General features: G+C 44.7%; 1 protein-coding gene across 1 annotated transcript in view; it reads left to right on the plus strand.

Moving 5' to 3' along the window:
- Positions 1-12,846, plus strand: part of myo15b (myosin XVB) — a 709,406-nt gene that overhangs the window by 648,313 nt on the left and 48,247 nt on the right. The window contains exons 60-63 of the mRNA XM_038776546.1: positions 2,677-2,773; positions 3,548-3,696; positions 3,779-3,903; positions 7,962-8,095. Coding sequence (XP_038632474.1) covers positions 2,677-2,773; positions 3,548-3,696; positions 3,779-3,903; positions 7,962-8,095 — 505 coding nt within the window. The remainder of the gene's footprint in view (positions 1-2,676; positions 2,774-3,547; positions 3,697-3,778; positions 3,904-7,961; positions 8,096-12,846) is intronic.

Raw genomic sequence — 12,846 nt, forward strand, 5'->3', positions numbered from 1 at the left:
CATGCCTCACAAACCTTATTGAGTTTTAAGGAAGTATGGGATTGAAGGTGATTTAGCGGTTTGGATCAGTAATTGGCTAGCTGAAAGAAGACAGAGGGTGGTGGTTGATGGCAAATGTTCATCCTGGAGTTCAGTTACTAGTGGTGTACCGCAAGGATCTGTTTTGGGGCCACTGCTGTTTGTCATTTTTATAAATGACCTGGAAGAGGGTGTAGAAGGATGGGTTAGTAAATTTGCATATGACACGAAGGTCGGTGGAGTTGTGGATAGTGCTGAAGGATGTTATAGGATACAGAGGGACATAGATAAGCTGCAGAGCTGGGCTGAGAGGTGGCAGATGGAGTTTAATGCGGAAAAGTGTGAGGTGGTTCACTTTGGAAGGAGTAACAGGAATGCAGAATACTGGGCTAATGGCAAGATTCTTGGTAGTGTAGATGAACAGAGAGATCTCGGCATCCAGGTACATAAATCCCTGAAAGTTGCCACCCAGGTTAATAGGGCTGTTAAGAAGGCATATGGTGTGCTAGCCTTTATCAGCAGAGGGATTGAGTTTCGGAGCCACAAGGTCATGCTGCAGCTGTACATAACTCTGGTGCGGCCGCACCTGGAGTACTGCGTGCAGTTCTGGTCACCACATTATAGGAAGGATGTGGAAGCTTTGGAAAGGGTTCAGAGGAGATTTACTAGGATGTTGCCTGGTATGGAGGGAAGGTCTTACGAGGAAAGGCTCAGGGACTTGAGGTTGTTTTTGTTAGAGAGGAGAAGGCTGAGAGGTGACTTAATAGAGACATATAAGATAGTCATAGGGTTAGATAGGGTGGACAGTGAGAGTCTTTTTCCTCAATGGTGATGACCAACACGAGGGGACATAGCTTTAAATTGAGGGGTGATAGATTTAGGACACATGTCAGAGGCAGTTTCTTTACTCAGAGAGTAGTATGGATGTGGAACGCCCTGCCTGCAACAGTAGTAGACTCGCCAACTTTAAGGGCATTTAAGTGGTCACTGGATAGACATATGGATGAAAATGGAATAGTGTAGGTCAGATAGGCTTCAGATGGTTTCACAGGTCGGCGCAACATCGAGGGCCGAAGGGCCCGTACTGCGCTGTAATGTTCTATGTTCTACTACCTTTGAGGTCCTACTTTTTAGTTTAACTACTAACTCCCTGAATTCAGCTTGTAGGACCTCATCCCGTTTTTTACCTGCATCGTTGGTGCCTATGTGCACCACGACAACTGGCTGTTCACCCCACCCCCCCACCCCCTCCCCAGAATGTCCTGCAGCCACTCAGAAACATCTTTGACCCTTGCACCAGGGAGGCAACGTACCATCCTGGAGACTCGATTGCGACCGCAGAACTGCCTGTCTATTCCCCTTACGATTGAGTCCCCTATCATTATAGCCCTGCCATTCTTCTTCCTGCCCTGCTGCGCAGCAGAGCCAGCCACGGTGCCATGAACCTGGCTGCTGCTGCCTTCCCCTGGTGCGCCATCTGCCTCAACAGTATACAAAGCGGTATATCTGTTTTGCAGGGAGATGACTGCAGGGGACACCTGCACTGCCTTCCTACTCTTGCTCTGTCTTTTGGTCACCCATTTTCTATCTCCATCAGTAACTTTCACCTGCGGTGTGACCAACTCGCTAAATGTACTATCCACGACCTCCTCAGCATCGCGGATGCTCCAAAGTGAGTCCATCCAGAGCTGTCAACAGGAGCTACAACTGGACACACTTCCTGCACGTGAAGGAGCCAGGGACAGTGGGCGTTTCCCTGAGCTCCCACATCGCACATGAGGAGCATGACATGGGTCTGGGTTCTCCTGCCATGTATTAAACCTTTGGTTAACTTATACAACTACAATTCCAAGAAAAAACAAAGAAAAAAAATATACCAATGAAAAAAAAAGAAAACTACTTATCAGTCACTTACCAGGGATAAAAAGCATCTCCTCCCACCTAGCTTCAAATTCCCAAACTCACTCTTAGCCTTCTTGACTACCTTCTCCACCTGTGTTGCCCCTTTCCGTGACCTGTGGACCTGTACACCCAGATCTCTCTGACTGTCATTACTCTTGCGGATTCTACCATTCACTGTATATTCCCTACCTGCATTAGACCGTCCAAAATGCATTGCCTCACATTTGTCCGTATTAAACACCATCTGCCACCTCGCCGCCCAAGTCTCCAAACAATCTAAATCCTGGTGTATCCTCTGACGGTCCTCATCGCGATCCGTAATCCTACCAACCTTTGTGTCGTCTGCAAACTTACTAATCAGACCAGTTACATTTTCCTCCAAATCATTTATATATACTTGAACAGCAAAGGTCCCAGCTCTGTAGAGGGAGGTTTACTCTGTATCTAACCCAAGCCTAACATAACAATGCCGATATCTCTTATTGCAATGACTGTAAAATTCAGTCTTCCACTTACAAACAGGGTTCTCACACCAAGGCTGCTTTAAAAATTAAAGAATTAGAATGAATAATAAGAATCCTGCTGTCTTTGCAAATATTTTCAATTTCAGGTGGATTTTGGAGAAACATCTTAAAGTTAATACTGAGTTCCCTGTATGTGTATATGAGCACCTTCCAGACTTGAACAGATCAACAGGTTTTGTTGCTGGCCCTAGAACTGAGAAATATGCTCACACTGCTTTCCTTATAATTATAGGTCGGCAATGACGTGCTGATGGAAATTTGTGCTGATATTGGGATTAATGACTCTGGAGAAGCCAAGGAGTTTTCCCTCTTTGCTGACAAGGATAATGGTGAGTGAAAATCACTAAGCTTAAAAAACCAACAGAGGAATGTATTCACTCAGGAGGTTAGAGGTAAGCACTAAAATACGTAAGATGCACGAGAAGTAGAACAAGGAAACGGGGGTTAAATGGTTAGATGCTGAAGGGGAAATGAGATAAAGAGAGAGGATATAGAAACACAAGGAGGTAAAGGTCGGCCTAATAAAGACAGAGGTAGAGAACTGACATACATCTGGTGGCACAGTGACACTGTTGCTTCACAGTGCCAGGGACTTGGGTTTGATTCCAGGATTGGGTCACTGCCTTACAGAAGCCTAGATAGTGTGAACATGGAGAGGATGTTTCCACTAGTAGGAGAAAGCAGAACCTTTCAGCACAGCCTCAGATTGAAGGAACTATCCTTTTGAAACAAATGAGGAGGAATTTCTTCATCCAGAGGGTGGTGAATCTTTGTAATTTATTGCTGCAGAAGGCCACATCACTGAGTGTGTTTAAGACAGATTGATTAATAAAGGGATCAGGGGTTATGGGGAGAAGACAGGAGAATGGGGACGAGAAACATATCAGCCATGATTGAATGGTGGAACAGACTCGACAGGTCAAACGGCCAAATCTGCTTCTATGTCTTATGATCTTATGGTCTTATAGTCACATGACTATTGAAAGCCAGATTTGTCAATCCAAATGGCTACATTCCAAAACCCAAACACACACAGAAGTTATCTTGACATATTATTACAGAGTTTATCCTCCTCCTCACTGTTGTATTTTATTCCTTTGCAGGAGTAGTTGTTCGGCCCATCAGATGGAATGAATACATTTTTGACTTCCTGTTAGATGATAGCTCAATCAGTCTTCATTTCCGACGCATTACTTGGAAAGAACCTTTGCATTTTTACAATGACCTCTATGTTGATGTACATTATAATCAGGTAAACCTCTGACATCTGCACTTTCACCTTTTTAAGTGACTGATTCTTCTTATTTAGTTAACCCATTCCTGATGTGTTTCAGGTACTTCCTATCTATCTAAAAGGACAGCTGCTTTTGCCGAACAGTGTCCGTGAGGCAGAACAGCAGGCTGCAATCCTGGCAGCTTATCAGCACAAAATCAGAGGAGCAGGTCCTGTGCCAAACGGGTAAGTGGTGTAATCGCAGAAACAACTACTCTTGTCCAGTACCTTTGGTGTGGCTACCTCCCTGTAACTCTTCTCTATAACCCCCTCTGCCTCCCGGATGATCTGAAGTTCATCCAGCTCCAGCTCCAGTACCTTAACACGGTCTCTGAGGAGCTGGAGTTGGGTGCACTTCCCGCAGGTATAGTCAGCGGGGACACCAGTGGTATCCCTCACCACCCACATCCTACAGGAGGAGCATGCAACTGCCCTAGCCTCCATCCCCTCTTACTTTACAAAATTAGCTTCCCCGTGGACCAACTGGACCTCCGCCCTCCGACTCTACTTCCAGTCAGCTGTACTCTAAACTCCTGGCTCCCTTCACGCTCTTTGATAAATATAGGAAATGAAATGAAATGTAAGGAGCACCTTACTCCCTCCTCACCTAACTCCCTCAGTCACCAAACTCTCACTGTAGCACTCAAATGCCACAAGCTCAGCACTCCTCCAGTCACCAAACTCTCACTGTAGCACTCAAATGCCACAAGCTCAGCACTCCCTCAGTCACCAAACTCTCACTGTAGCACTCAAATGCCACAAGCTCAGCACTCAGTGCAAACAAAGTCTGCACTGTAACTAGCTCCTATTTATACTGTGACTCTAGCTTCTAAAAACTGGTCTAATGCAATTAACTAATTAACAAGCTCCAGCTGCAAGTAAGTCCAAGTAGAACCTTGTTTAAAGCTGATTCAAAATTCACCTTCCTATAGATCAAACAGCAACTTTTAAGTTAATTAACTAAATAAAAGAAATACTAGACTTTAAATAAAAATGAACCCTTATACTCCCTCAGTCACCAAACTCTCACTGTAGCACTCAAATGCCACAAGCTCAGCACTCAGTGTTTGATTCTGTTTGAAGGTGATGGGACTGATAAGAATCGGTTAAAGGGAGAGGGATCCCCCTGTTGCCTGCGCGTTGGGGGATGGTGTGTTTGCTTTAGGGGATTGTTGTTACTGTGAGTGCTTGTGCTATGTTTAGAGAGGATAGAATCTGGCAGATGGCAGGTTTTTTGACGCCAGAGGGTGGGAGCTGATGGGCTAGCTGGATAGCTAGTTCACAGGAGCAAAGTGGGTGGAGAGCTGAGGAAAGATGAAGTGGGGGGGGGGGGGAGGGGGGCGTACTGCTGGTAAGGGACAGCTAGGAGACTGGAGATGGAGATCAGATGGTGGTCGCTGCCAGGGAGCGGATCAAGCGAGTTGCGGAACACTGGCTAGGAGCTGGCCTAGGAAAGGTCAAAGCTGATCGCAAGGGCCCCTCCCCGACCAGACTGGTTATGTGGAATGTTTGTGGACTGAACGGGCCGGTTAAGAGAGCCCGTGTGTTCGCACACCTGAGACAGTTAAAAGCGGACATGGCCATGTTACAGGAGACACGCCTGAAGCTGGGAGACCAAATTAGATTAGATTAAAGAAGGTGGGGGGGGTGGCTATCCTGATTAGCAAAAGGGTGACATTCAAGGTGGGGAAGATAGAGGCAGACCCGGGAGGCAGATTTGTTATGGTTAGCGGGAAGCTAGAGGGAATGGCAATGGTGAATATATATGTCCCAAACTGGGATGATGTCGCGTTTGTCAGGAAGGTGCTGGGAAAGATCCCAGACCTTGACTAGCACTGGCTGATCATGAGTGGTGACTTTAATACGGTCCTGGACCCGAGATTGTACCGGTCGAGTGTTAGGTCGGTGAAACTATCAACCATGGCAATGCACCTGCGGGGGTTCATGGAGTGTGTGGGATGGGCAGATCCTTGGAGATTTGAGAGACTAAGGAGCAGGGAATATTCATCCTACTCCCATGTACATAAGGCGGACTCCAGGATAGATTTCTTTGTGCTAGATAAAACACTGCTAGAAAGGGTTGAGAGCTGGAAACCGAACTGTGGGGGGAAAAAGCCTTGAAAAGGATAAATGCTGTCCTGTGCTAGATTCAGCTTGATTCAGTTCAAGGTAGTCCACAGGGCCCACATAACGGTAGCCCAGATGAGTAGGTTCTTCGAGAAGGTGGAGGACAGATGTGGGTGGTGTGAGGGTAGCCTGGCCAATCATGTTCATATGTTTTGGGCATGTCCGAAACTGAGGGAATTCTGGCAGGGATTTGTAGATGTTATGTCACAAGTCCTGGAAGGTAGGGTAACTCCGAGTCCAGAATTAGCAATATTTGGGGTGTTGGAGGATCCGGGGGCAAAGGTGGGGAGGGAGGCCGATATCCTGGCGTTCTCCTCCCTGGTGGCCCGGAGACGGATCTTACTGAGATAGAGGGACTCAGAGCCCCCGAAGTCAGGAGTGTGGGTCAGCGATATGGTAGGATTTCTCAGTCTGGAGAAAATAAAGTTCGCTCTGAGAGGATCAATACAGGGATTTGCCCAGAGTTGGCAGCCGTTCATCGATTTCTTTAACAAAAATTGAACGTCAGCAGTAAGGAGAGAAATGGAAAAGGCTTGGGGGGGGGGGGAGAAAACAGGAGGCAGGTTAATGTTAAATAAGGACAGGAGCTTAGTATACAGATAAATGGGGACAGAGCGGGAGAAGTTGGGGACGTGGTTTATTGTTCGTTCTTTTAGGGGGTATTTTCTGCGCCGACCCACTAGGTTGTTTTAGAAATATCAACAGATTAAATTGTGAAAATTTACAAATGCTTCAATAAAATATTTTCTAAAAAAAAATGGCCGAGATCTGCAAACTACTCAAGATGTATGAGTCATGGATGCTTCTTGCGTATCTGGTGCAAACGTACGTGATATGTTTCTGATGATCGCAAACCAGCTGTACATGGTAGCCTTTCCAGTTTATGAAGTGGGAGTACCTGTTTCCAGGGAGCTTTTATAGCCACTGATTGCTTTGCTCAGGTGCTTAGATGTATTGCTTTCAGTCCAGGGATAGGGATCGTCGTTAACTGCACTCCAATACTACACTTGTTGGAATAAATATGAGCCAAATGTTTAGTCAGGAAGTGAGATGGGCTGAGGCTTCTCTTTTGTGAACCAAATTTCTAACAAGCTTCTGGGGTTTGTTACTACAGTACTCTGTGAATTTCCAGGCTACAAACAAGGAGATCGATTAGAGTCACTTTGTGGAATTAGTCTTGCATGAATGGGTATCCTGCTTCACTTACCTGATGCCCTGCATTGTCATTGAAAGGTTCCTAATATGGCTCCACTGTGCCTTTCCTCTGAGTTGGGACTGCACAGTTCAGTTAGTTGCCCCTTTATTCAGTACATGCATCTACCAATCTACCTGCAAAGCCCTTACCAGCAGAGCTCACCTCATTTTTATTTTGTACCATTCAGTTGCTGAAGATTGGAAGATGGTTGTGCAGAGTTCACTGCCAGACCCTCCCCGTAAGAGTATGGAAAACCCCTCCTATAGTCCCAAAGAGGCTTAATGTTTGGTTTTCCCTCCTTCCCAGACTTCTCAATTTCTTCCCCCTCCCCCCCTCCCATATTTCTTGATCCCATCATGTTTGCAGTGTATATCCATTTGTTAACACTTGGACATCACTCCTCCCCATCCTGAAGCCACCGAGACAGTTAAACATATACCCACCCCCTCCCCCGTACATCCTTGGATAACTCTACCACCGCGCCACCCCTTTCCTCCTTGCCTCTCTCACTGCCTTCCATATAGATCAGAAATCTAAATCAGCCTTGAATATATTCAGTGACTTAGCCTCCACACTCTCTTGTGTTGCAGTTTAAGACATTATCAACCCTTTGATCGAAGAAATTCTATCTTCAGTTATAGCTGATGAACGGAAAGGTTCAGTATGTCAGACACGGATGGTGATGCCCATTCCCCCTCCCTAACTCCACTGGTCTTGGAAGCATTCTCTGTTCTCTCAGCCACACTCCCTTTTCTCATTCACTTGCTTCTTTATCAGTTATCTCAATACAATGAAAAATTGTCCTCCCAACAGCTCATGGTCTTCCTTGTATAGCATAGGACTGTACAGACAGCTCAAGCTGGTATCACATTTGATAACTCACGCTACTCTCCTTGTATTTGATGACTTTTTGTCTCTGCAGGCAGCAGCTGAAGGCTTACCTCCCGAGAACAACAACCGTAAAATTGAACCTTGAGGCAGTCCTGAAGCAAACAATCCAGGAACTCTACACAATGCACACACTCAGTCCTGTTGAAGCCAAGATCCATTTCTTAAGTAAGTTTCTCCAAGACGAGGAAACAAAAAAGCTGTTGAATCGTTGCAGCGGAGAATCTGAGACTGCTGCATAGTGGAATGGAGTGCTGTCCAAATAGCATAATCAGTAAAAATATAATGAGCAGTAACCTTCTGCAGAATTTTGGGATACTTTCTCGGGTCCCCAGGAAAGGGCCCCATTGTACAGTAAGGAGTTCTCCCCCTTCTATGTTCTTCAATCCTGGGTTAAGGGGAGGATGTTGGCAGGAGATGTAATGTGCTGTAGCATGTGTGATAGTTCCTCAAGGCTTTGCCTTCACATTTCTGAAGTAACTTATCTTTGTGACAACTTCAAAGCTAAAATAAACTGTCATTAGATTAAAGGAAATTTCCTCTCAATGAAAATCTCCCTGTGAATCACTATCACAGTTTGTTTAGGCAAAAAGTCCAAAGGACAGACATGAGGTAAAGGTTGGCCTGCCAAATGGGAATGGAACTTTACCAGTCAGAGCAGCAACCTTTCATTTGGTGGTCCCAGCCAAAGTGATATTTTGGATGAAAATCTCCTCTGTCCAGTTGAATGGCCTGGATTTTCAGCAAGTCAGAATGACTCGGGAGCCCTTTAAAAATGGCAACTGAGACTCCATTCCAGGACTCCCGGTCCCATTCCCTATGTTTCTAATAAGGATGTAGACAGGTTTGGTTCACAAGCCTACACCCGACACTCTGGACTTGGCTGGTTCTATTGTGGGGATAGGCATCCCTAGTCTTCTGCAACTTTCATAAAGTCAGGCCTAGTTTTCAATGAGCTGTGGTTCACAGTACTTCAGAGTCTGCATGAGGGGACCTTTAAAAGGTAATTTCAGAAGGTTCTCCTGCCCCCTATGCCACCAACCCCCATGACCCCTCATGTCACAAACCCACTCTCTATTCCATCTCATGTCCCCATGCCCAATGGCAGGCTATGGCACTTCACACAATGTACACTGCCAAGAACCAATTAATCCTACAGTGATAGTAATAGAATATAGAACATACAATGCAGAAGGAAGCCATTCGGCCCATCGAGTCTGCACCGACCTACTTAAGCCCTCACTTCAGCCCTATCCCCTCCTAACCTTTTTGGACACTAAGTGCAATTTATCATGGCCAATCAACCCAACCTGCACATCTTTGGATTGTGGGAGGAAACCGGAGCACCCGGAGGAAACCCAAGCAGACACGTGGAGAACGTGCAGACACCGTCACAGACAGTGACCCAGCAGGTTATCGAGCTTGGGACCCTGGCGCTGTGAAGCCACAGTGCTAATCACTATGCTACCGTGCTGCCCTAATATGTGTTTAAAAAAAGCTTTTACAAATAGTAACTTGTTGATAACTTTCCACTTTTTAAAATTAAATCTTTTTACTGCAGTTTAATAAATCGGCCAATAATCAAGATGTTTTAAAGTTTCAATAGCTGAAACTGCAACCACTGAAACCTTTTTATCATGTGTGTATATAAATATTGAGAAATTGACAGCATGGGTCAGAGAGCCAGAGCTGTCAATCAAACAATATTTTCTCTGGGGTTAACATATTTAAACAGGTGAATAGATGTTAAGCCTCAATATGTATTGTTGGCTGGGAGTCAGATAACCACTAGCATAAGAAAGCATCTGAGTCCCAGATGCCTGAAAGAGAAAGGGGTCCATTCTCCAGAACCACTATCTTGAATGGTTAACAGAATCTCACAAAAATTGGTCCGAATGAGAATCAAAGACCAGACTGTCACCATGTTTTTGAAGCTGAGAGTTAGCTCTGAGTACAAAAGAGAAATTGCAAACACTGAAACACAAGACAAGACCAGAAAATGTTGGAAATACAGTGGATTTTCCTCTTTGTGGGAACTCTGAAGAAATTACTTTTTGAAATGTAAACCTTTTTTCTGATGTTACTAGACTTGCTGTATTTCTGGCGTTTTCCTGTTTTATTCATTTGTAAATCACTTTAAGGATGTTGAAAAGTTAAAATACCTAAATGGGGCAGAATAGAGGAGCTTTTACTCTGTACTTAACCCATATACAACCTGAGCTGGCAATCTTTACGAGGACATTGTGCAAGTGAATCTAATGCATTTAGGCCTGAAGGGGTTTGCTGCTGATATTTTTATTCCTTCATGGGAAATGGGCTTTGCTGGCAAGGTTTGCATTTATTTATTGCCCATCCATAATTAGGCTTTATAAAGTGGTGCTGAGCCAGCTTCTGGAACTGTTCTGGTCCCTGTGGTGTACCCACAGTGCTGTTAGGAAGGGAGTTCCAAGATTTTGGCCCAACAACAGTGAAGGATCATGAATAGGATGGGAATAGAGGGATACGACCCCGGAAGAGCAGAAGATTTTACTTTAGACAGGCATTATGATCAGAGTAGGCTCAGAGAGCCGAAGGGCCTGTTCCTGTGCTGTACTGTTCTTTTATCAGTGATATATTTCCAAGTTAGGACTTTGTGTGACTTGAAGAGGAACTTTCCAACAATGGTGTTCCATGGATCTGTTGCCCTTGTTCTTCTGGGCGATGGACGTTGTGGATTTGGAAGGTACTGTTGAAGGGACTCTGGCAAGTTGCTAATGTACCTTGTAGATATGACGAACACTGCGAATTGGAAGCTTCTTTCCTGTAAAAAAAAAAGCAACTCTTACCCTGATGAGGGAGGGACTAAATAGGCCAGAATTTCTTGACTGATGTCAGTGGCCCAGTGGGTCAGGTGTAATAACTGGTGCTAATGGTTGATCTGCTCCATATCAGAATTGGCCAATCATTTCCACAATACTTAGTGAGAAATGTGTGGTTTTAGTGTTATTAAATGATAGTTAGTGAAAAGTGAACTTACTCCTCTTAGCTCCTCTGTTGTATGGGAACGCACCCCAGAGAAATGCTGGTTGATCTTGCTGTTTAATTTAAGATTCTCAGTCTCCGATGTGTAACAATTTCTCATGTATTTTGGTCTCTGATGTGTAACATTTTCTCATGTATTTAGTTTCTGACTGTTGTTGTTTGTCTTCTGCTCAGTAAAATTATCAAATAAACTTCATTCAATCCTGAGTGAGTACATTCCATGAGTTCTACATCAAAATGACATTGAACAGTTGCAACTTTCCTGCTGTAAACAGTGGCATTGCTGCGAAACAGAAAGGACATTGGAGAGGACTTTCCCTTAAATTGATGTCCAAACACAAAATCAAGGAAAGCAGCATCAGGGAGGTCTCCTGCCAAATTTCAGCTGCTAAATCTGACATATGCTTTGGCCATCCTGTCACAGGATCATAGGAGGTATGAGAGTTAGCTATTCAGCTCTTCAAGCCATCTCTTCCATTCAAACAGATCATGGTTGGTCATCTACTTCAATGTCATTTTTCCCCACAATCCCCATATCCCTTGATGCATGCTCAATAATTGAGCTTCAATAGTCATTTGGGGTAGAGAATTCCAAACATTCTTCTGTGAAGAAATTCCTCCATATCTCCATTTTAATTGGCCTGCCCCTTATACTGAAACTGTGTCCCCTGCCTCTAAACTCACTCATTCTATCCACATTGTCACATCCTGTAAGAAATGTGTATGATTCAATGAGATCAACTCTCACCCTTTCTTAGATAAGGAGACCAAATCTGTACATATTACTCCTGGTGCAGTCTCACCAAGGCTATATATAACTGTAACAAAACATCTTTACCCAAATCCCCTTGCAATGAAGACCAATGTACAATTTGGCTTCTAATTGTTTGTTGAATCTGCTTGTTCACTTTCAGTGATTCATGAACAAGTCACCCAGATCCCTTTGGACATCAACACTTCCCAACTTCTCAAACAGATCATAGTTGGTCATCTTTCTGTTTTTCCTTCCAAAGTGAATAACCTCACACTTATTCACATTATATTCCATCTACCATGATCTTGCTGTCTAAGCCTGTCTAAATCCCCTTGAAGATTTCTTGCACCCTCCTCACAAGTCATATTCCCACCTAGTTTTATGTCATCAGCAAATTACATTTCTACGACACATCATTTTTATGTATCGTGCTTCATTTGAATTATGATGAGTGCTTTAGACTATGTCTCATCTCCTTGTTCCTGCTTCTATATAGCTGATGGAGGGGAGTATTAGGAGAGGCTGGGGATCTGTGAGAGTGAGATACATGAATAGTGATTGCAAACCAGGAGAAGGCCACCACTACGTCTCCCATGCTGGGCTCATTTACAACCAATCAAAATTTGGGGGATTCTGTCCCCTTTAAAATAGCCCCTGCCTTTTACTTGTGCCTCTTCAGTGTTGCCCTATGATGCATGGTCAATTGCACAAAGACTTGAGTTGGATACAACTGAGGCTTTATTGCTCTAGGATGTGTGGCCTCCCACAGCAGCTAGCGAAATGGCTGAAGCATGGAGGACACACATATTTATACTCAGGGACGACCAACATACCTGTAGTATAGGTCCTGCTATACATCCTCTAATAGAGGTGCAACAGTGGTTACCACATTCACCCCCTGTTAAAATTGAGTCCGGCGGGGGTAGTGGAGAACTACATACAACAAATGGTTTTTACATTTGTAATATTCGATAGAGAGAAAAAAGAAGTGTCTTTTGATGTCCAGTGGACCCGTTAGAGGTTTAACCGGTCCGGGGCCTTGATGTGCTGCTGGGAGCGACGTAGTGGTGGCGGCGATGCCAATGCTGGTCTGATGTCCGGTGACTCCGGGAGCATGCCAGAATCCTCTTCATCCTCGGGCGTG

This window comes from Scyliorhinus canicula, chromosome 18 (genome assembly GCF_902713615.1).
Source record: "Scyliorhinus canicula chromosome 18, sScyCan1.1, whole genome shotgun sequence".
Classification (NCBI taxonomy): Eukaryota; Metazoa; Chordata; class Chondrichthyes; order Carcharhiniformes; family Scyliorhinidae; genus Scyliorhinus; species Scyliorhinus canicula.